This window comes from Thalia democratica, unplaced genomic scaffold, assembly GCF_965202585.1.
Source record: "Thalia democratica unplaced genomic scaffold, ktThaDemo2.hap1.1 HAP1_SCAFFOLD_1492, whole genome shotgun sequence".
NCBI lineage: Eukaryota > Metazoa > Chordata > Thaliacea > Salpida > Salpidae > Thalia > Thalia democratica.
Window position 1 is genome coordinate 3316 of NW_028140344.1, and position 25829 is coordinate 29144.

Here is a 25829-nt window from a genome sequence, read left to right on the forward strand (position 1 = left end):
ATCTACTTTTACAAAGCTCGCTTAAAAATAGTTTCTTTAAAGTCAAAAATAGCTTGTATTAAAATTGGAATGGTTTTTTTGAAGTTGACAATTTATACATATAAACAATTTTTACAGAACGTAAAAATTATAAATTGTTTAGTTATGATACTTTACGATAAAAAAGTATAATCTATAAAAAGAAAATGGAAACGAAGTATTAACACTAAACTGACTATTTATAAATTTTTTAAACTAAAGTCTATATAATATGTGAGAATATGAGAATTTTTCAACTTTATTGTTACTATATAACAAGTATTTAACTATTTGTTTAATTTCTTCGTAATTACTAAAGATAATACCAAGTAAAGTATTTATTACACTTATTTAAATGTCCTTTACATCTCAAACAACAGTTTATATCACGTTTAAAAAAGTGTTTTATTAAGCAGGTAGTCATCTATACTTTTTTTCAGTTTTTATAAGTATTTTTGCTTTACTATTACTTCTATACAGATACAGCATTTTCTAGATTATTAGCAACGTATTGGACATTTTGGTGTAATGCAATTTTGGTTTGATCTGTAAAACATTAAGGAATTTCATAGATAAAATATATTAATCTATATTTAAAACATAAAACAAGAAAACAATATTATATGCTTTTTCTATATTTGCCATGAAATGAAGAAAATTTTCAATCATACAACGAACTTTTACAGGTTACAAAAAATGAGTCTAATATTATCAAGATGTTTTATAAGGAAAACTTTACAAACTTTCCTTCCTTTAAAATATTATATTGTCATCATGAGTCTTAGTTAGTCTAAGATTTTTATTTTACACAAGTAACCTCTGAGTTACATATAATTATTATTTTGTAATTATATTAGTTAAAAATTTTGGTTATGATTAACTTTAGGTGGGCACCAATATTGAAGTGAATTTTTCAGCTTTATTTTAAATAATTTTCAGTTTTATTTTTGCCCTGCTTATGTAATTATACTACTGAATGTAATTTTAGGTGACTCTTCAACTGTATACAACATTTATACATGTATCATTTCAACAATGTCTTACAATTGAAGAGTCACCTAAAATAACATGCAGTAGTATAAGTACATAAGTAGGGCGAAGCCCTGCTTATGTACTTAGTTTCAAAATAAAACTGAAAATTATTTGAAATAAAGCTTAAAAATACCTGTATATTCAATTACACTTCAATATTGGTGCCCACCTAAAGTTAATCATATAAATAAATTTTTTAAAGCTTAATAGTGTTTTAAAATTGTTACAATAATATTGGATTGTCTGTTTACAAATATTTTAAATATCTTACAAATTAAAAACCATACAATTATGTTAACCTATTTTCAATAAGAATTTATTATTATTAGTTATAAATTATCAAGGTAATTAAATAAAGAACTAGATGCTACAAGTTCTTATGATTTTAACTAGTTCTTTAAAAAAAGTTACCATAATTTTCATGATCAGTAACACACTTTTTTTTTTATGGTACAAAAACATCAGTCTCAAACTCCACCCCTTGCAACAATAAACATTTTTTAGGGAAATCTTGTATTGATATTTAGATTATGAAGCTTATTTTGTAATTAAGCTTATTTTGTTTTTTCAATTTTTGGTTCATATTACTTTGATTTTTTTCTCTCAGTAACAGTTGCTTGATGCAAGGTTAAGTTTAACTCAGGCTAGCTTAAAAGTACTTAAAATTTCAGGCCATCTTTAGTTAGAACTATTTTGAAAAACTTCGTCTAGTTTTGATAAATTTTTTTAAACCAGGTTAGTTTTTATGTCCCTAAATGCATTTTTTTTCTTAAAAATTAGTTTATATTAGATCTTTTTAATATTATTATGATGTATTTAGGTATTTTTAAATAGCAGTTTTTTAAATTTTGACTTACATAGCTTATAATTGTATCTTTGTTTTAAACTTAGGTTACTTAGGTGATGTAACTCAGGCTTGCTATAGGTAATTCAAGCTTTCTTTTTATCAAAAAGAGTTGCAACTCTGTAAAAATTTAAGTAATTTTGAAAAATGTTATTCTGTAAAAAAGATGACAATACGAACCTTTAAACCAAATTTTTTTCAAGTCAGTTTTCATAAAAGTTTGAAAAATCTCTAAAACTGTATTTAATTTTAAGCTAGAGACCATAAACTTTAAAATAGAAAAGACCAATGTAGGATTATAATACATTTACTTAATACTTTATTGACAAAAACATAATTATAAAAAAAAAGTTGTTTTTGTTTGTTATTGAAAAAATTTTATTTAAAAGTCTTTAAATTTGTTGAGACTAAACTAAGCAATTTTTTAAACTACTGCTTTTAAATAGGAGAAGGTAGATTTTTAGTAAAAAGCACTGATTTTTGTTTGTGATAGCCATGAATATCTTCTTGAACTCTCAAGTTAAATCCTTTTACCTTAACAGTTATTTTAAACATTAATTTAGGTAAATGTCTGCTTTATTATTTTAAAAGTAAGACTAAACCCGAACTCTTTCCCAAGCAAAATTTTAGATTACCTCCCTGTACCCTAGTGAAATGTTTTTTATAATTTCTCCAGGTGGCTACTAAACCTGGAATTTGACAATTTAAGCTCAAATATACTAATATATAATATTTTACTACATATTAAGTGGTAAAATTTTGATTTGACACTAAAAATCTATCATATAAATGAAAAAAAGTTTTCATTGCCAAATTTGTTAAATAACAAAACCTTAAAAAGTTATTTTAAACATCAGTGGCCACCCAGTTTATATAATATCAGGGTTGCCACTTTAGCTTGAAAAACATGGAACTTTAAAATTTAGGCAAAAAAAAATGAAAAAACCTTGAATTTTAAAACAATCTTTACATGTTAAGCAGTAAATTTTCAATAGGACACAAACATTTAATTAAATATAAAAATTTTTGTTCACAAACGAATTTAAAGTAGCATTACAGTATCTTTTTAATGCTTTTACTAAAACTTTAAATAACTAGGAATCACTAAAAATCTATCTACTCCTACGTTTTTTGAGATAACTACATCAAATTTTCAGGAAATGTTCCTTGTAATATTTAAAAAGTTCTGTCGGAACAGAGTTAAAAAATAGAAATTTCATATAATAAAAAAACTAAAAAAAACTTTTTTTTTGTTTATTACTTATATAAAATTTCTATTTTTTAATTTTTTCAAAAAATTCTTTCCACACAATTTTCTAAATATGTCAAGAATTTTTTTTCTTAATTTTAGGGAGTTATCTCAAAAAACGTAGGAGAAGATAGATTTTTGGTGAAATAGTCTATTTTTGCTGTTTTAGTTTTGCCTCCAACTTTGACCGGCTATATCTCAAAAGTTATTTTGAATTTTTTAAATCTGTAAAAAGCATTTTGTAGCATAGTAAAAACTACATAAAATAAGATCAAAATAGGGTGTTTACCCCCCCCCCCCCCCCCATGCCCCTTACCATTCTCAAAAAAGCTATAATAAAAGCCATATATAAAATTTTACAATTATATTGTAATAAAATTTTTATAATTTGTTATTCTTGTCTTTAAAGTTAATGTTATAAAAGTTGGCTTAGTTATATACCTACATAATAAATTTGTCTATTAATGTGCTTGTGCAAAAAAATTTTCTTTAAACCCTGTTGTACTGTAAGTTATGACAAAATGAAATAATGAAAATAAATAAACAACCTAAAAATAGACAGTAAGATTTTATTTTTATTTGGCAGTGGTACTTGCACAACATTGGTGTAAATGTAGGGCTGGTAAACAAATATGTAAAACTTTTGTTTTTTTCATAATTTAATTTTTTTGCTCTTTCATAATGTTCATGGTTGCTAAATGCTCAAACAGGGTAGGAGTCTAATATGTACAAAAAGAAACTTATGCACAAAGGGTCATTTTTATACAAAGACACTTTTGCATGGGTTAAAAAAAATGTTTTTAATCCAATTTTTTATTAATTTCTTAAACTACCACTATTACCTAATTTTTCAATATAAACGTATAGACCGCAAATTTTTTGGGGTCAATTTTCTTGGAAAATTTAAAATTAATAAAAATCTATCTTCTCCTTCAATTTTTAAGCAATCTTCTTCAAAATTTCAGGAAACGTTCCTTATAATAGAAGGAAAAAACATAACTTTAGAATTAAGTAATTTGAAAAAATAAAAATTTTATCATAAAAATAAAACATATAAGTGTTTTTTTTTAATATATTTATACAATTTTTTTTAAATTCCAAAGTAAAGTTTTTTTTTGTTGTTGTACAAAGATTAGACTGTGAAAGTTTGAAGAAGATTGCTTGAAAAATGTAGGAGGAGATAGATTTTAAATGAACTAGTCTTTTTTTGCTTTTTTAGTTTTCCCTTCCCATAGGGAACCTATTATGCTGCCCAACTTTGAATAGTCATATCTTAAAAAATTTTCAAATTTTTTAAAACGATAAAAAGCATCTTGAAGCTTAGAAAAAACCCTATAAAATAAGATCAACTTGTAAAAAACATGGTTTATCTCCCCTCCCCTATGACCTTAATGTTGTTTTTAAGTTTTTTTTTTATATAATTTCATATATTTTGTTAACCTTATAATTCCGTTTTGTAATCAAGCATAAACAGTACTGTCAGTGAATTTCTACATACTCAGGAAAACTCAAAATTCAATTTTTAATCTCAGACTGACTTGTTTCATTATTTAAAACTCAGAATAGTTATTTTTTTTAAATCTCAGGACACATTTTTTTATTGATTCTGTATAATTTGAATATTCTGTCATTTTATAACCAAATTTGTTTAAGAACTTTATTTTTGTCAAAGGCATAAAAGGTCCACCTTAAATTTTAGAAGTTGATCTTATTTTGTAAAATAAGAACTGATCTTTTGCACATTTTAAATCACTTTTTAAGTATTTTTTAAGATATAAGTGATCAAAGTCAGTGACCTCAATAGGCTCCTTATAGAAGGTGCTAACCAATAATCTATTTTCTTTCTATTTTCATATCAATCTTGAAATTTTAAAATAGTCTTTTACTAGTATTTAAATGGATTGAATGCAGGAACTTTTTAAATTTGAAATATAATAAAATTATTTAAAAAACTACCAATTTTTCTAATGTAACTTTATAAATATCTAATTTTTGATATTTTAAAAAACCCAATATTCAAAATACTCCAAACTATTTAAGAAATGATTCCTAAAAATTTGAGGTCTCTAGCTTAAAAAATGTAGGAAAAGAGATGCTTTTAGTGAACTTTTAAATTTCAAAAAAATTGACCCTGACAAGTTTGCATTCCAAACATTTGTATTTTATTTTAACAAAAATGTCTATATCTTAAATACTAAATATTATTTTTTATATTCTATAAAAACTAGTTTGTAGTTTATATTTTAAGCTTTTATATAAAAGTCAATGTCAGGTTTGTAATAAAAAAAGTTGTTGGATTTCCCTATGCCCTTAACTTTAAAAAATGATATAAGAATTGTGACTCGAGCAGTTGTGTTTTGACTCAAGGAGTGACAACCTTGTTTTAGCTAATACTACTAGTTTTTTTTTTAAAAATTTGGGCTAATATTTTGTTACCAACTTGATTTTTTTCAAAAAGAATGATAACACTGCATTGTAGTTTTATTAATATTGTACAAAAGTTTAATTTTTATTTAACTTCTAAGAATTGTAAGCTTTTTAGTGTTTGTTGTTTTGGATAATAAAACTTAAAATACTTCAAAATTAAATGAATTGTATTATCTACTTTTTAAGCTTGACTTGAAGAAATTTTCTTTTTTTTCTGTAATTAAACTAAGTGATTAGATAATTTGTTTAGTAAAAATACCTAATAGCTTATAAGACAGTATAATTTTAAGTAGAATATAATACTTAGTATAAAATTAAAGATACTAATGAAGCTTAATACTAATTATTATACGTTATATCAAAATTAGTAATGTCATAGTAATTATTAGTAACATTAGTATTAATTTAAATAACATAATATTATAACAGTTAAAAAAGTCTTTTTTTAAATGAACAAAAAAAAATTAAATAATTTCAAATTTAAAACTAAATTAAGGCCTTAGGGGGAAGTCCACTTTGTTTTTTACAACTTGATATTATTTTGTAGAATTTAATCTGAGCTATCAGACACTTTTAACCGCTTAAAAAAACTCAAAGTAACTTTTGAGATATAAGCAATCAAAGAAAGGGCGTTCAATAGGTTCCTTATGGAAGGCAAAAACTAAAAATGCAAAAAAAGACTATTTCACTAAAAATCTATCTCCTCCTTCGTTTTTTGAGTAATCTTTCTTAAATTTTTACAAAATGTGTATCATTAAACTTTAAAGAGATCTATTGTAGGAATTTTTTTAATTTTGAGTAAAAAAAAATTATTGTCAAAAAACTACCCTTTTTTTAGTTTTTTGTGGATAAAATTTTTATTTTTCAAAATTTCAAAAAATCCAACATTCAGATTCTTCAAAATATTAAAAGGAACATTTCCTAAAAATTTGAAGTCTCTAGGTAAAAAAATGAAGGAGGAGATAGGTTTTTAGTGAATTTTTAAATTTCCGAGAAAATTGACCCCGAAAAATTTGCGGTCCATACGTTTGTATCGGAAACTTTTTACAAAAAATAAAATATCTCAAAAGTTAAATTATATTTTTAATTCTATAAAAACAGGCTTGTAGTTTGTATTTAAAGCTTTCATATAAAAGCCAAAGTTATTTTTTGTAAAAAAAAAAGTCGGACCCCCCCTATGGCCTTAAGTACACATTTATAACTAGTTTTTTGAATTATTAGCAACTATTTTTGCATTAACTTATTTTCATGTTGTTGACAGTTGAAATTCTATCAGTTTAGGTTTTTATAAATTTCTTATCAGCTTCAGAATTTTATACAAACAGAAACACAATATTTAACTTGCAGCTTTATAAACAAACTAAAAGTAACATGGCAGTGACAAACAGCAAGAGGTTGGTGGCAGCATTCCTCCAGTTCATGGACGCCGAGATGCAGAAAGAAACCTTCAGTGCTGAAGACAAGCAAGGAATGGAGGTATTTTATTTATTAAGAACATAAGATTGGTCCAAAGTTTTTTTTATAAAAGTTCACATTGGCTCTTGTATGATAGCTTTTTGTATAAAATACAAGCCTGTTTTTATAGAACTTGGAGTTCTAATTTCATAAATATTTTTTAAAAAAGTTTTTGGTACAAGCGAATGGCCTGCAAATTTTTCATTATAATTTTTCTAGAAAGTTAAAAAATCACTAAAGTCCGTTTTCTATTTTTTTCTTCATTTTTGAGCTAGAAAACTAAAATTTTTAGGAAACATTCCAAAAATATTTTTAAAAACTTTGAATATTAGAGTTATCAAAATATTTAAAAAAAAAATTACATAAAAAAAAACAAAAAAAAATTGTTTTTTAACTCACTGATCAGTCAATTAAGTTAATTACATAAATTCAAACACTACAGGTTGCATGCCAGTGCTTGCAGGCAGCATACACAGTGACGGCCACTGACGTTCCAATGCAGCAGAAAAGTTTGGAGGAAATTTTCCTTGCTGCTTGCCCTCAGACTGTTAGTTTGTTGTTTACGTAGTTAGTATGTTTTCTTTTATTTAACATGTAAAATTCTTAATAATTACCTTTGTTTTTTTCAATGTCAAGAAATATAAAAATATGGTCTAAAGTAATTAAAATGTATTTTATCAAAAATATCAGATAATTAATATATTCTTAGCTATCTGTCCTTAGACATTAGCTTGTTCTGTTTTATAAATCAAAGTAAAAAAGGAATTTTAAATAATAATAGTTTATATTGTTTACTGATATGATTTTGTAATTTCTTTTTAAAAAATTGTAAAATTTACAACTATAAAATATTAAATAATGAAAATACATAATCGTTCATTTAATATTTACCTTCATATTCAAAAACTTTATACAAAATATTTTGTTCAATTAAATTATTGGATCCCAATAACATAAATAATAAAAAGTCAAAAAAGATAATTCCTGGAAGTAAGAAGTTGATTTAATATTATCTCTTATAGCACATTATTTAGCAATGATTAATAGTTTTTGTTGAGTAAAAAGAAAATGGCATTTCTATAAATAGTTATTTCCTCTCACGTTTTAAAAGTAGACTAATAAATAATTTCAATTTGAATCATCCATGCTCAAAAAAAACTTGCATTAGAATTTAGCTTTCAAAGTAATATGATTTAATACATAGTAACAAAGTAAAGTCTGTGTTTAATATTTTCTAATTTTATATACCACTTGTTTTTTTAATTAAGTTGACATATCAGTTTGAACTTAAGTTCTGAAGTTTGACAAACGTTTTAATTTAAAAATAGCTTTAACTTAAAATAAGTCGGGGAAGTTTTAGAAATGCCTAATGTTGTTTTTTAAGCTTGAATTTTAAGTTTTATCATTTAATAAATTTTATGTAAGTATTATAATTTAAATCCGAAAAAAAAAATGGTTATATGCTTATATATATCAACTTGATGACTAATGATAATTTATTTTTATATTATAATTCATAAATTGTAAGTTTCATTTAAATTTATTCATTAGTGTAATTTTTTAGTGTACTGATGGTCAAACTTAATAACTTGTTTTTTATTTTGTTTATTTTTAAGTAATCAACTTGAAAAAGTTACAAGACTGGAAGTTCTAAAAAATTGATAAAACAAAACAGACATCACTTTACTAAACACTTCATACATATTTAGTATAGCCAATATTTTTGCAAAACCATCTATATTACAATGCAACTTAATTTAATTTTAGACTATATCTAGTATGGTTTATACAAAATAACCCACCATCTCAGCCATAATTTACACAGAAAAAAAAACTATCTATGTTAACTTAGTGGCATACTTTTTGACAATATTTATGTTTTGGCAAAATATTTTAACAAACATTTTTCTTTCTACATCAGCTGTCAATTAAACAGGAGGAAAAGACTGAAGTGAGCGCAGAGGACAAACAGAAGGCTGAGCAGTTCAAGTTGGAGGGTAACGGTTTCATGAAACAGCAGAAATTCGATGATGCCATCCAGTCTTACAACAAGGCAATTGAAATCGACCCCAAGAACGCTGTGTTCTACTGCAACAGGTAACTTTCTGATGATAAAACTTGATGATTTATTCTCATGATCTTTATGTTGATTTTAGTTATAACTATGCTTTACTACTGTATAATTTAGCAGCAAAAAGTAGACCTAATAGCTCAATGACTGAACCAACTAAGTATAATACATGTTTGTTTTCAGTTCTCCAAGAAGATATATTTTTAGTTTAATCTACAAATACAAAATATAATGAAAAAATGGCCGTTATCAGTGAAGAGTTAGCAACCAATAACATTTACTAATTTTTGGTTGATATAAAAAATATCTTTCAGCTTCGTAATCAAGTTTTCCATAAAATTAATAGCTTTATAATGAAGCTGAATAATCAGTAGCACAAACAGGCATTAAAGCCCACTACAATGCATTGACTTAAAATTGTGTGTAATAAAAACTGTATAATAATCACATAAACTTATTTAAAATTATTGTAAACAGGGCTGCAGCGCAAACTGGTAAGGAGGCTTACGACAGAGCACTCACCGATTGCAGGAAGGCATTGGAAATTGACCCTGACTACAGCAAGGCTTACAGCAGAATGGGGTAAGATTTTATATTAAAAAGTAAGTAATTAATTAACGCTAATGTTAAAGCAGAATTGTATAAGTTGGGTATTTTATAAAAAATGTCACATAAATTTCCTATTACTTAAAAAGTTTCATGTTTGATTTTTTTCTTCAATACAGAATTTTCTTGTTTTACATTCAAGTTCAAATAAAGTTTATTAGATCATAATCAACTATTTATTGAGTTAATTCTTTATTAATTTATAATATTTTATTTATATAACTATAACAACTGTCTCTGCTGTTATTATTATATAAATAAAATAAGAAACTGATGTATATATATATATGTTTTACAGCAAGCTCTTAGCTATAATAATATTTAAGATAAAAATGTTTCATATGTGAAATAGTAGAAAAAAATCAAGCAAAGTATTTAATTTGTGCAAAAAAAAAAAAATTCTAAAGTACTAGCAAACTATGTAATTAAGAGTAGTTTTTTTCAAAAAGGTTTCTTTTAGTTTCAACTTACAGAACTTCACAAGTATCTTGATCTATCTTTCTGATAAGAAGTAACTAAAAAATTTATTTTTATAAGATAACATTATTGACAAGTTTGTGACATCTTGTAACCTTGAACTTTAGTTCAGGTTAAAGAAAGCAGCAGAAAAATAATCCAAAATGAACAGTCTCACATAAAATTTTATCTTAAAACTTAGATCAATGTGCCACGTAAATAATTGATTATGTGATTATTTGCGGAAAAAAAATCTGCGCTTTTTTTTTGTCAAAGCATTGATTTATAGAAAAAAATCCAAAATAGTAATAGCTGATTTGCTAATTTAATTAGTTTTTTAATTATTTAAGTTTGTTTCTTATAATTTTTATTGTAAGTATATAGAATTATACTTAATGAAAATATTTTTTTCTTTTTTAAAAATTAAATTTGATAATTTACTTAGATTTTGCTTAAACATAACAATTTAACTTTAAATTATTCTTCTAATATAATACAAATTCGTACAATACAGCTTTAAATTAAAAGCTTAATAATTTTTTTGACAAGGTTTTTTAAATGAACTAAAACATTTTTTAACAGTTTTAAATTTGATATTTAATTGCAGTAAAATTAAAGTTTAATATTTGCAGCTTAAAGGTCACCATTGTAAGATATCTATCTAGATAATTATTTAAATCAATGTTTCTTTAACTGGACAAGTTTTTATTTAAAAAAAGGGGTATATTTTATGAAATACTAGTACAAACTCTATTTATCCGTCCGTTCTTAGTTGTTTCAAACATTTTTCATCAAAATAACAATTATTTTACAAAAAAGGATATACATTGATAAAACTATAATACGAGACAAGTTAAAATAGGCACCTTTTTCTTGAATTACTAACTGTCCACGAAAGAATTCAAAATATTTAAGGCCACTAATTTATTAAAAATAGGCTGTTATAAAATTAAATTGAAAATACATTGATTCAAAAATATTGATAAAAAAAGGTCTAATTTCTGGTAGTAAGTTTTTGTTTAGTGCTAGAATTTTGATTCAATATACTGTTGAACGACCTAAGAAAACATAACTTAAGCTGATAACTGTACAATAAAAAAAAAACTTTTCTAATAATACTGTGCTGTATCTCTATATTAAAAATTAAAAAAATATGTGATATTTCTACAGTGAAGCATAGTACAAAATATAATAATTATCTACCACAAGTTAATATTTTTCCATTTTTCAATGCAATTTATTAAAATTGTTAGTACAGTCTAAATAAACAGCAAACTATTTCACTGTTGTTGCAACTTATTCATACTTAAATATATATTAACTATTATTAAAGTAATTTATATAAATAAATAGTCTAATTCAATGTTTAATCTCTGAGTAAAGGTGCGCTAGTTAAATGACACATCTTAAAATACTATTTAGTTATAAAACAAACTTCAATATGCAGATTGACTTACTCCAAGATGGAAGCTTACGATTCAGCTGTTGAATGTTACGAGAAAGCATTGAAGTTGGACCCAGAAAACACCGGCTACAAAAACAACCTGGAGATTGCTCAGAAGAAATCTGCTGTTAGTTGATTGTTTGTTTAACGATTTTTGTTATATATTTTAGTGGTGTGTTTATAGATTTTAATGGTGGGTTTGTAAGCTTTGATTGTTTATGGACTTATTTCCTATTTTCGATGTTTTTGATTATTGAAGTTAAAGTTTTACATGTTAGAATATTATTTTTATAGAATTTTAATCTTTATTTCTCACACAACGATAGCTGTGATCATATAAAATAACCCTAACCACGATAAAATTTTCACTTTAATCTGTTCAATTTACTACATTTACAAGTTTTTGTAATTGTAGTATTTTTTTCTAACAATAATAGTAAAATTTTACTTCTTCCATTCTATGTTAATAAATTGTTTTACATTCAATTATTCAACTTTCCTTCTGACAGGCGCCACCAATGGCCGGATTTCCAGGTGGGTTCCCCGGAATGCCTAACATGCCGGGAATGGGAAATATGGCCGAAATGATGGCTAACCCACAATTCATGCAGATGGCCAAGACTGTTAGTTGTGTGTTGCATTAAAAATAGTTTTTAATAATAACTTAATGAAAATTGTTAGCTTGATCTATTTTAATTGAGTTTGTATGTTGATGTCATATCTTTATCAAACCTGGTGTAAATTTCAATTCTGATTTTTTTTTCAAAATGTAAATGAACAAAAGTTTTCGACTAAATTTAACTCTTTATGCTACATATCTTAAGATTAATGTTCAATAGCAATTGTTTTCAGCAAAGTTTTATTCTTTCTAATATAAATATGTATTGAGCTCATATTTATTAAGATATATAATATAAGGTCATAAATATAATATATCAATATTGTATAAACGAATGTTAGTCTGTAAAGATTTATATAAAAGTAAATATCAGTACTTCGCCCTTTTCTTTGTTAGAAACACATGATTTTATGCATACATATTCTCTCTTCTCACACAAGGCAATCAAACAGGTTATGGAGGATCCTCAGATGAAGGCGATGGCTCAGCAGATGATGGGAAGCATGATGAATCCTCCGCAAGGTGGCGCCACCAGCGGTGCTGAGGGTGGTGAAGGTGCCACACCCCAGGTACCAACCATGGAGAGATTGATGGGAATGTTGGTTTTAATATCGATTTGAAAAATTTTTAATTGAATCTTTTAGTGCAATAGAATGTTAAACAGCATATTTTTATGAACTAAACTAATGAATACCTACAATAGAGAGATTGACCGGAATGGTAGCTTTTGTTGATTGTTGTATTAATTTCTTATATAGTATAACTTAAAACCTACTGTCCATCGAGTATTACTGTTCATTGATTTAAGTATTAATTTTGTGGTGTATACGGGAATGTTAGTTGACTGATGTATTGAAAGTTTAATACGACTAATAGAGTATATGAGGTTTAAAATTTTTAAATCCAATAAGGTAGTGATAAATCATAAACTAAGTTGCTGAACTTATTTTTAGGAGTAATGTATAGATAAATGTTGTAATTTGTAAACAGCTAAACTGTTTTATTAGGATTAGTTCTTCTCCAAATTAGTTTTAATTTAACTCTAACTACTGTAGTTAAAAACTTTTTACACAAACACACAGGGGTCAGCAATTTGCAGAGCAGATGATGCAATCGAACCCGGAAGTGATTGACAGACTTCGCAAGAACATGGCTGAAAACTTGAACACCAATCAGCAACAACCACCAACCAATGACGATAAGGAGAACTAATTGGTAGTACAATTACCATCTTGCAACTTTCAACATTGTTGCCATCTTCTTTTGTTTCTACCAAACTTCTCTTTTTACCTTTTTTTAAAGACTATAACCATCTGCCATAAGATTCTTTTTAAAACCTGATTTTTTGTAAAGTTTCAAACAGTTTTTCAATGTATAAGAAGTATGTGTGTGATACACGTATTTTTAACCTGAAAAGCTATGTTAGTTTTGCTTGAAATTTTTGATTTAAAAGGTCTCAGGCAAAAGGGATTAGTCTTTAAATATTTGGTATCTCAGTAACAAACTTTATGGGTTGTCAATACCCGTTCTAACACCCAAACTAGTAAATGTTGTTGTTACTAGGCAATATAAAATCGTTCGTATATTTCTTCTATTTATAAAATATGTGTGTGTTTTCTAAATAATAAAGCAGTTTTAAAACTAATGAAATATTTTTATGTTGTTATGAATTCAATTGTTCTTACATTTGTGTATTTACGTTTCAAGATAATTACAGACTTATGTTATATAAGACTTGAGTTTTTCCAAATAGTACTAAGTTTGTCCGAAGTAGTTTTATGTGTTGCTATACAATTTCTATTAAGTTTCAATGTGAAATATATATGTTGTAAATAAATAATTTCTTGAAAAACATTTTATTTATATATTTTTTAAATATTAAACTTAACATAGTAAGTAATTAAATACCCTACTTTAAATAGTTGTTGGGAAAATATTTGTAATAATGTATTCACCAACAAACTCTTAAGCTTAATAAGACATATCTGGGCATAGACGTACCGTTAAACCCCATCAAATTCTAGAACCACTTACCGACCAAGGGTGAGGGGTAAGAGTGATGGTAAAAAAGAGTAGTTAAAGTTGGGTGGGAATTGTCAGTATATTGTCTTGTAAGTTATAAGTTATAATAATATCAGTAGATATCTATTTATTATAAAGCAACTATTGTTTAGCTGTTGGTTGTGAATTAAAATACACCTATCGTTTTTAAGAACTATCAACTCTTGCTATCTTGAGAGAATAATCTCTTAAAAATGGTAAGTATTAATAAACATTTAATTAACTTATGACCTGTAATCCCCTAATGGAAGATTTTTTCTTACTACAAAAAAATTTAAGTAAACTGATGTCAAACCAGAACAATGTAAAAATAAGTCTTATAATAAACTAATGATAACAGTGAACATGTAAATTCTATTTTTGAAATTAAGCGTACCTACGAAAGCTCTTTTTTAATAGTGAATATAATTTGTTAGTTTAAGTTTTATACATAATACTACCAATTTATTTTACTAACAACTATAAAGACAAGTTCTCTACACACTAATCAATACCTAACATTTAATATTTCATAATAAACTTTAATACAATTCATGGTAGCACTTAAATTTGATGTTGTAAATGAACATCTACGCTTCTTTAGGTTTTTTTCATAAAAATACAAAACTCACTAAGAGAAAAGTCTCTTACACTCTGACCGGCATAACTGTTATCAAGTAATGTTATTTTTTAATTATGCCTACAGGTAAACCAAAATAATAATATGTCAATATGCATCTCAAAAAATACCTTATTTAAACTTAATATAATGAAAAGAGAAAGTTATAAGAAAATTGTCAGTATTATAAATGTTTTGAAATGTTAGCTGTTTTTTATTTTTCTTAGTCATAAAAACTTACACAAACTATATTTGTTTATTTTCAGTAAATAGGTTGTATAATAGCTTTTATTTAACTAGACAATATTTATTTAGGGCTTATAAAAACTTTTGATGGTATTTGTTTGTCCAATAGTAGACTAACCTGTATGACTGTTTTATTTTTTAACTCGTGAAAAATGACCCTTTTTTCAAAAGTGACCCTTTGTGCAACAGTGTCCCCTTTAGCATATTAGACCCCTTGAAACTAAACACTTAAAAAGAAACAAAATAAAGTTTGTTTTAGTTTTATACCTAACTGCATAATTTTATTTAAATCTATTTTAAAAATTTTGCTTCGTTTAAAAAAAATATTTGGGCTTAAATCACACAAGAAATTAAGCACAAAGCATGTAAACAATTACTTGCACTTATTGATCTACTAGGTTTCAAAACAACTTTTTATATAAGTTTCGAAAAAAGCTGTTAAAATAGGGAAGGGTTATTTATTTTTGTTGTTGGAGGGCCAGAGCTACAAAAAAATCTTTTGCGACCGGACTTTTTAAAAAACTCTTAGCGGGCTGTGTAACTTTGATAAAACGTAGTATAAAAAAAAAAACTGATTTTAAATAAAATTTCAACAAAAAGCCAATAAATAGGCAATACTGTGTACTAAAACAAAATTATGAGCACTTTTAAACATTTTTAAAGCTCAATTGTTTTGATACGTATTTATTTATTTCAGCCTAAAAACACGTGTGGTGGGCCAAAGGTTTCTAATGCAAACTATTTACTTTTTTTTACTGAAAACCTCGATAAACATTTTCAATGAATACAGAGTATTATTAGAAGCACCATAATAAAATGTAAACTTTGCACAAACTCATTAATTTTATTACAAAGATAATTTTACGGCTGTTTTCATTAAAATAACAATGAAGCATGCAATTATAATGTCATTGTACAAAATAATATAAACTTTAAGTAGAGAACTTGGGTTAAATGTTAAGTAAAAAATAAGTAAACGTTTACTGTGTTAATTGTAGTTAGTTTTTTATGTAAGAACGTTATGAAATTTATACAGACACAAGTTTCTAACACTTTTCCTGAACAAAGGCAGTAATTAAAGTAAGTATTGTGAATTTTAGTTTTCAATTTATTTACATTTATTAAAGCTGTTTTTCCTTTTGATAGATATTTTTGGCAAAACGACAATTTTTTTTACTGCTTTTTTTTGTACATGTGTCGAAAACGGGGCTCATCTAAACGAACACACGAACAACTAATATTTGTAATTATTTAGTTTGTTGAAAACAACAAAGAAATTGAAGCTCCAAAGTAATCATATATAGACTCATCTATTTAATTACAATTCACTTATTTTCTACTTTTTAACAATACATATCATATCAATCAGACTGAGTTTTTTAAACATATTTTTCATTACATAACAATGCAAAATCTTCAGTCTATGCTTTTTTACTCTGTCTATTTATCTATCTTATACTAATTTAGTTTTAAAAACTGATCTTATTGTATGTACTACTACTTATTATTATAAAAATAACTTTTAGTACAGGTATTATTAGTTACTTGATAGTTAATTCTATGCTTTCAATTTTTTATTTAAATAAATACACACACAAAAAACTAACACTTGTATTTATTCAGTTTTTCAGTTTATTGAACAATAAAGAAGCCGACGCTCAAAAACAATACAACACCGTATTTACTGACGTTTCACGGTGGCCTTGTGCACCCAGTCCGCCTTGCACTCCTGGCAACGCCCGAACATCTTCAGCCACCTGTTCAAGCAGTGGGTGTGGAAGGCGTGGTCGCACTTTCCAACTGTCACCGTACATGGGTTCGCCAGGCGCCACCTCTCACTCCTCATCATAGTGCAGTAGTCGCAGTGCAACGTCAGTTTTGTCAGGCACAACCCGCACGGATATCCCCTGACGGTCTTCGGGTGCGCGAGGAGCCTGAGTTCCTCTCGAGTCTTGTGAGCTTTTTTGTCTTCGTTTGTCTGCACTGGGTCTGGACTAAAATGGGTTAAATATTTATTGTTAAATGTATATACGTTTACTTTTTATACAAAAATAGTTTAATTATCTGTTTTCTACTACTAGTTATTTTATGTTTACTGGAAATGGGATAATGCTTTTAATGTTATGAAGCGTTCATACAAAAAGTTATTATTTTTATCTATCACTAATTATTATTTGTTCACTCGTTATGTGGTTACATAAATTATTAGCTAAGTATACACAACTATAAGAACGGTTGAAATATTGCTTAAATTTTATACAAAAACGAAATTTTTATTTTTATCGTTAACTATTTACTTAATGTTTGCTTATGAATTTGTAAACTATTATTAAAAAAGACACATAAGCACACTAACAGTGTAATTGGATTGAGGAAAGGTTGTACTTCTTGTTGCGCATATTGTATTGGGCTGCTCACCGAAGCAATATGCTCTTCTGATTGGTCGGGTTTTTTTGTAGGTTTCTTTTGCAACCATTTAGGCAGGTCTTTGTTGTTCATTTTTTTATTACTTTGTCCTCTATGAGATAACTTGTTTAAGTAATATATAAAAAGGGGCTACACTGTATAAAAAACATTGGTTAGATTTCGCAAAAGGTTTTAAATACACTTTATAGTAATTAAGCAAGGCACAAAAAAAACGTTCTGTTTTTTAATGTTTACGCGGAAGTTTATTTTATAAAAAAGATAATACTAATAATACGGGTGCTTAGTTACGTTTATTTGGTCCAAACAAGTTTCACTGCAGGGCAGATCTTCAGGTGCAAATAAATAAAAAATAAAATAAACTTTTTTATATAATGGTAAATTTGTAGACGAGCGTGAACTTAGCTTGTGAGCGTTTTTTAGTAATTTTATAAAAATGTCCAAACTTAAGACCCAATTATGATCATATCTTAATAGGTAATTAAATACTTCTTTTTTTATTCTAAAGAACGGTCCTTTGTCTTCAATTTTAAAAAATTCCATTAAATTGGGGTTTGACTTTTTGAACGAGGCCCCTTTAAAATTTTTGTGTTTTTTCTAGTTTTTTATTCATACATACTTTTCTCAAAAAATTATTTTTTTTTTCAAAATTTTTTTCTTAAACTTACTAATTAAAATGAGTTTAATGATGCTATAAACTTTTTTTTTTCAATTTTTTTTTGTATACCATAAGCCTGAATAAACTTTTCACAAAAAATTCCAATTTTGCACAATTTTCGTTTCAGATGTACAACCTTTTATGCAAAAATAAAATATTTTTTAGTAATTTTTATTTTTAACAGACTTGTATAGTCATGTTTTATGATGTTGTGATATTTTTTTCCCAGTTTGTTATTGCTTTTAAAATATATGACCCATACAAGTTTTACCTAAACTCTTAGCACTTGAGCAAGAAATCATCCCTCAAATAGCGTTGCTAAGAATCTAGGTAAAACTTGTATGGGTCATACATTTTAAAAGCAATGATAAACTGAGAAAAAATATCACAACAGCATAAATCATAACTATACAAGTCTGTTAAAAACAAAAATAACTAAAAAAAATATTTTATTTTTGCATAAAAGGTTGTATAACCTTTTTCTGAAAAAGTTTTTTTTTTTTAAGTTTTTCTGAAAAGTTTATTCAGGCTTATGGTATACAAAAGATAATTGAAAAAAAATATTTGAAAAAAAAGTTTACAGCATCATTGAAATCATTTTAATAAGTATGTTTAAGATAAAAATTTAAAAAGAAAATTATTTTTTAAGAAAAGGTTGTATAAATAAAAAGCTATAAAAAAACACAAAAATTTTTAGGAGGCCTATTCAAAAAGTCAGACCCCAATTCAATGGATTTTTTAATTAAAGACAAAGGACCGTTCTTTAGAATAAAATCAAAAAGTTTTTAATTATCTATTAAAGTAAGGACATAATTGGGTCTTAAGTTTGGAATTTTTTAAAAGATTCCTAAAAACGCTCTCAAGCTAACTTCACGCTCGTAATTTGTAGTTAGTATTGACAAACTATAATAATTTTTTAAGTATAAGGACAGCATTCAATAATATTAAGAATTTACACCAAGATAAAAAAAATACACAAAATTAAAAAAAAATGTAAAAAACAAAAACTGTATCACAACAAAAAAAAATTTTAAAGTAGAACTATTCAAAACGCTCCCATTATGCAAATTGTAAAGAATTGCCATTGCAGAATACAACAAAAAAAAATTATAAAAATTAAGAACAGAACTTATAGCTTTATGCTCTATTTCAAAATATCGTATTTTAATCTTAAATTATTGTAGAATAGTTTTATTTATTGTATAGATTACAGATTGTTTTATTTTTGTGCTTTTCGATTTTTAATAATTTTTCTTGTATACGCTTAATTCAACTTAAGTTTGTCCCAATACTTGAAAATATTCATAACTACTTGTATTTATAAATTACTAATTGATACCAATTATAAATCTACACATGCAAGATAAAATGTTTTCGATCGTGGTTTAGTAATTTTCACCCAAAGATCTGGCTAGCATAAAAACTTAGTTATACTAAATAAACTAAACAGAAAACCAATTTTTGTTGTTATTACAGCACACTATTTGTGTTTGAGCACATTCACTTTTTTCCAGTTAGAGACTCATTATGAACATATTTGGAAAATAAAACTATGTAAACAACAATGCAAAGTATTATAAATTGCATGAAGAAACTGTTTAAAATACCTATTGCCTATTTGTAAACTCAAGTGATACTTTAAATTTTAATTATTCTATCTTAAATATCTGTATACTAAAAATGATCTGAAACTTAAAACTTAAAATTAGGAATTAAAAACAACTTCCCTGATAGTTTTTGTTTGTACTGTTGTGTTCAGCTTAAAACATATGTTTATTAAATAAAAATAAAATGCTCAAACATTTTCAATTCAAGGACCTAGGCACATAAAACAAAACTTCCGGTCGTCGAGTTGCATACCCAACTTTAATCAAAACTGTAAATAAATAAAAAACTTAAAAGTAAAAATATAAGCTCTATGAAAAATGAGACTTATAAAATTTACAACATTAAATGTTTTCCTAAAAAAATATCCCAAAAAAAAAAATATATATAATAGTATCTAACATAATACATACATTAAGTATATATTGCGCTCTACTTTAAAAGGTAAAGTTTCAATTTTAAATGTTTTTAATTTTTAATTGAGTCAACAATTTTAGAAAATAACTTACCCTTTAATGAATTTATGTGATTTAAAAAATAACAAAGTAAATAAACTTTAAGTTTTGAAATATTTTTCAGAATTTGGATTCTACTATTAATTTATTTTAACTATATAAAAAAGTAGTAATAAAAAATAAACTAAATCTATTAAGAAAATAAAAACAAACACAGCTTTACTATTTTATATAATATTAAAATAAAGCTGTGACAGATAAAAAAAACTATGCTGAAAACAAAGAAAAAGAATTAAATAAATAAGCCCTTTTATTTAAAACTATCTGTTTTTACAACTTTAAATAAATATCTAAATATAAGAGTTTAACCAAACTAAAGTAATAATGTAAACAAGTACAAAAAACACATAAAATAGTAAACTAACTTTTTTTGTAAATTCAAAACAACAATAACCATAAAATAATTTTACATAATATCAATTTTAATTTTATCAGTAATTTTAAGTATAATAATAAAATATGGTAAGTTTCTATTTATTATATTCAAAAGCACAAATTTAAATAACCTTAGTAAACTTTTACTATTAAAACCTAAGTTTTATATATATAAAAAGATAAATTTTTACATTAAAAAAATAGTTGTAATAAATATACGGTGCTTAATTAAAAGAAAAAAATGAAGCTAAAAAAAAATTGGTTACTTTTTAAATATCTCGTTTTAAAATTTTATTGCTAATAAAAAGTTAACAAACAATTTTTTTGTTAACTTTAGTTCTAAATTTATTGTTAACTGAAAAGGATTTAACTTAAATTTTTTTAGAAACCTTTTGCCATAGGTTTAAAAAAGCAAAAATATATAGGTTGAATTGAAAGGTATTGGTAGATAATAAGTTTCTAGCTGCTAGAATTTGAAATCACACTGGTGTTGGACAGAATCTAATGCACACAGTGCACACTTTTAGAAAGTATACATGGTAGTAAATACCAAACAAAAAATTCAAATCAGTTATCGAGTGGTAAACAAAAAGCAAAAGTTGCACTTTCTTTATTGGTGAAAAAAAGTTTAATGTTTAGAAATTTTAACTAAGTCTTTTAGTTTCAACAAAAAGAAAACCTGTTCAACTACTTATATACCTTAATGAGTAAATAATAATAGCTGTAAAAATTAAAAAAAAATATATAGAGTCAATAAAAAAATACTTCTTAAAATAAATAGTATTATAAAAAGATATTATAACTGAAAATCTTTTCCATATTATTTTTCTAATTAAAAGTTATCTTATAAATAGACTTGTGAATCATTAAAACTTTAATTATATCCTTGTATGCAATGTAAAACTTTAATTGTTGCTTTTAAAATTAACTACTGTCTTTTAGAACACTAATTAATAAATAATTATAGATATCCAAAATATATTTTATATTTTCATACATATTGAGACAACAAAATGGATTTTTTTGATGTTTTTTATGTGTAGATGATATATCAAACAGCCCTAATATATACTACATTGTTTTAAGTTAGAACTTATGCAAAAATATAATGGTATATAAAATCAAAGTTCAGTACTAAGTTAAATAAAGATTTTTTTAAGGAATGAAAAATGGTAAATAATAAAATGAGATTAAATTCATTTAAAAAACTAAACCCAAAAAAAAAACTTATTTATTTGTTTTTACTAACTGAAGTTTTGTAAGCTGGCATGGCAAGAATACTAAAAAAATCTGTAAAAAGTTCTGGATTAACAAAAAAGAAAAGGAAAGCTGTAATGAGTTAAAAATATTTTGGACCACCTACAAGAGGGTTTAAAAAAAGTTAAGAAATACTTAAAAGTGTTGCCGTAATTTCTTAAAAAAAAGAGATTCTGAATACTGAATAAGTTATTGTTACTTTTAACTAAATATTTTATGGTTGAATAATTGTGTGGCGATATTCGCTTAGTCTTGAAACCGTGATTCTCAGTAGTTTGGTTAAGCTACTTTTTATTGAATTTTCATTTTATCACCAGTTATCTCCCTGTAATTTTTGAAGCTCTTATTCAGTCAGGATTTAAATTGTATTTAACCGTGATTAACATTTTTAAACTTTGCTGTTGTTTTTTACCTAACATTTATTTAGTTGTCTTATCTTCAATAATTAAACTGCGTGAAAAAGTATGTAAATATTCGTTTATTAAGTCTTAAGAAATTAAAACGATCTGTGAGATAGACTGTTTAAAATTCTGAAAACTTTTATACAACTAAAAAACATTTGTCCTGTGTTTGAATTAAGAACATTTCCATTAAATGATAGTTTTTAGTTTTGTGTCACTTAATTTATTTTAGTCTGTGTTTGAAATATTTTCAGCCCTCATACAAGAATATTTTTATTTCAAACACTAGACTGCAGCAAAGATAAAAATTTGTGCTTTGAGGAAAAAATATTACACATAAGTGGAAGGAAAAAGTTTTCAGTATAATTACTGAGGTTGCCATTGAAAGGAGAATTTTCAGAAATTTCTGAGGTTACTTCATTTTATATTTCTTCATAGTTTACTTATTATTTGATTGTTTATAAAACATTTAAATTTTCTCCTCTGTATAGTTTATAAGTACATAGGAAATTACTAATATTAAATTTTCAAAGTTTTTAAATTAAAAAATTTTATGAGCTGTTTGTTATAAGATCATTAAAGTTTTAATAAAAAGTACCTGATATTTTCAAGAACTTAGTTTGAGAAAAAAAGTTCTTTGATATATCTAGAAGTTATAACTGTAAAATTTTGATCAAGTAAAATTTAAATTATAAAGACAACTTCATTATGTTAAATGTAAAAGTATTTTTGGATTATGTTTGAATTCCTACAAAATTATTTAAGTGTCGTTTTGGTATTGTCTTGAAAAAACTTTTTAAACATTATCAAGATAGTTGAACAAATGCTTTTCTAAATGCTGAGATCATTCAAAACAAGTTTAGAGGGAAATGTTGGTGTTGTAGTTGAAATTACTCTGTATGAAAATGTCAGTGTGATAAAAATCTAAATATTTCTAAACAAATTAAATATAACATTTTTTTGCCAGTATTTTTAAAATACTTTTGTCCCATTGTCTTTTGTTGATTAAAATAGTTGAAAATCACTTTATTTTCACTTTATTTTATATTTATGGTGGATTTTAAGTGTTAAATATTTGTGAAGCACTGCTATATATATACATACATGAAGGTTTTAATGATACTTATTGATTTTATATAATAATAATATAGTTATACCTACTTATAACTAATACCTTAACCCAAACTTAAACATTTGAAAATAAATTACTCAAGCATATCTGTAAAATTTGCAATATATGAATTTGTCCAGAATTTTTTAGCCACCCCTTTTGTTATGTTGTAGTTGTTAAAAATTTGTGGTTGAAATGATTAAACATTGTAACAAAATGCACACTTTAAAGTTTGCAACAGTCTGCTCTACAGTTGGAGATGGGGTAACAACAAAAAAAGTATTGACTTTTACATGAAACCTTGAATTTAAACTTAATTTTAATATGTTACTGAAGTTAAACTAATTTTTAAATATTAATTTTTTGCTAATAGTTTGATGTCAATAACTTTAACATTAATTTTTATTAAATACTATGTTAAAAGATCTTAAAAAAAGTTAAGGTCCATATGTTTCATAAATTTTTACTAAAATGAATTTATTCCAAAAATTGATAACATTTTTTCCATATTAAACAAACTTGTTAAGGAAAACACCAGTTTCACTGGCTTTTTGTATTAATTGAGTATTGAATTATATAAGAAGAAATGTACAGTTACAAGAAAATTAGTTTGATGAAATTCTTCAAAGGCTAAGATTAAATTTTTTTCAACAGTATACAAGCTTGTAATGGAAAAAACTACGCTCACTGGCTGTTCGATTTAGCTGAGTACTAAATTAGGTAAAAAAAAGTTACACTTATGAGAAAAGTGTCTTATGAAATCGTTTGTAGGCTGAAATTAAAATTTTACCATATTATACAAACTTGTAATGGAAAACACCACTTTCATTGGCTGTTCAATTTATTTGAGTATTGAATTACAAAGAAAAAAGCTACAAATAGGAGAGAATGAGTCTGATGAAACTTATTGTAGGCTATGTTCAGCCATATATATACTGAGTTTGGGCTGTGACATGATTCTAGAACACCTGCTGCTAACTTGTAGTTCAATTTTTATTGTTTGTTGTTTATTGGAAAGTTTTTTTTAAACAATGTTGTTTTAATATAAGTAGTTATTTGATTTATAAGTAGTAAAATGTAGTGTTGTTTTATGAAAAACAATCTTAAATGTCTTTCTCTGAGATTTTAAATTGTTTTAAGATGTTGATAAAATTTAAAGTAGTTTCTAACCCTTTTAGTGTTTTTTTATTTTACATGGCTCTCTAGATTTGAAAAAATTTGCAATTGTTCTTTAATACAATATGTTCATTCTTGTTATGCCTAGTTTTATATAGTGTAGCCCTAAGTATTATTTAAAATCAGTTTAATTAAATTAATATTTTTTTTGCATATTATGATTTATAGTGTTGTTTGTAAATATACTATAATTATATTATTTATTAAGTTAAGTAACCCACATTCAAATGCCGGTTATAAATTTACTTGAAGTTTATACTTCAAGCTTTCATATAAAAGCCGATGTCAGTTTTGTAATAAAGTGACCTTACTCCCCTATACTCTTGTAAAATGGTATTTTATGTTTTAACATAACTTCAAAAATACTATTGTTTTTGATATAATCAAAGTTAATTGGGGTCTAAGCTCATTTTCACAAAAGTTATCATTGATAGCTTAATAATTATAAGTCATTTAACAAATTGAATAAAAGCTTATATTTTCCGACTTGGATAATAGCTTTTATTTATTATTAAGTTTCTATTAAGTTAGCTTTTGTTGAGTTGCTTAAAAATTGTAACATTGTTATGATTAGTGTAATTTTTTAATAATTAAAGTTAAGTTATGTTTTATAAATTGTAATTAAATGGTACGTTAAAGCTAAAACAATTTCATTATTTTAAAAGCTAAACAATTATAAATTTAATAAGTTTATTTTTTTTAAACTTCTGCATAAGATTTTTGTGTAAGATATATGCAATACAAAAAACTTGTTTACTGTATCATCTCAAATATCTTTTAATCATCTTAATATCATTTACTTAGCTGTTATTAACTTAAGTGAATTGTTGCTTGCTTTGTTATACAAGTACACTTGATCAATAAACTATAAAAGGTTTATGCTTGACCACCTAAGGAAACAGTTTGAATATATATAGTTTCACAAAATAGGTTTATATAAGCTTTATTGTTATTTACAATGAGTTATTGCTTGATTTGTTGTTTAAGTAAGCTTGATCAATAAACTATAAACGGTTTATACTTGATTACCAAAGAAAACAGTTTAAATTTCTCTTGTTTCACAAAAAAAAAAGGTTTATGTAAGTTTTACTGTTTCAAAAATTGTTATTTTAGATTTTCTTAACGATATGTATCAATTTACTAATACTTTTTCTTAATAAAGTGAAGTGAATCTTTGCTTG

General features: G+C 25.2%; 1 protein-coding gene across 1 annotated transcript; it reads left to right on the forward strand.

Moving 5' to 3' along the window:
* Nucleotides 1-6921: 6921 nt before the first annotated feature.
* LOC145848511 (small glutamine-rich tetratricopeptide repeat-containing protein beta-like) lies at nt 6922-13861 on the forward strand. Its single transcript, XM_082953937.1, has 8 exons — nt 6922-7046; nt 7468-7572; nt 8962-9122; nt 9574-9678; nt 11606-11729; nt 12112-12225; nt 12674-12819; nt 13304-13861. The coding sequence occupies exons 1-8, from the start codon at nt 6942-6944 to the stop codon at nt 13431-13433; spliced, it is 990 nt and encodes a 329-aa protein (XP_082810063.1). The 5' UTR covers nt 6922-6941; the 3' UTR covers nt 13434-13861.
* Nucleotides 13862-25829: the final 11968 nt, after the last annotated feature.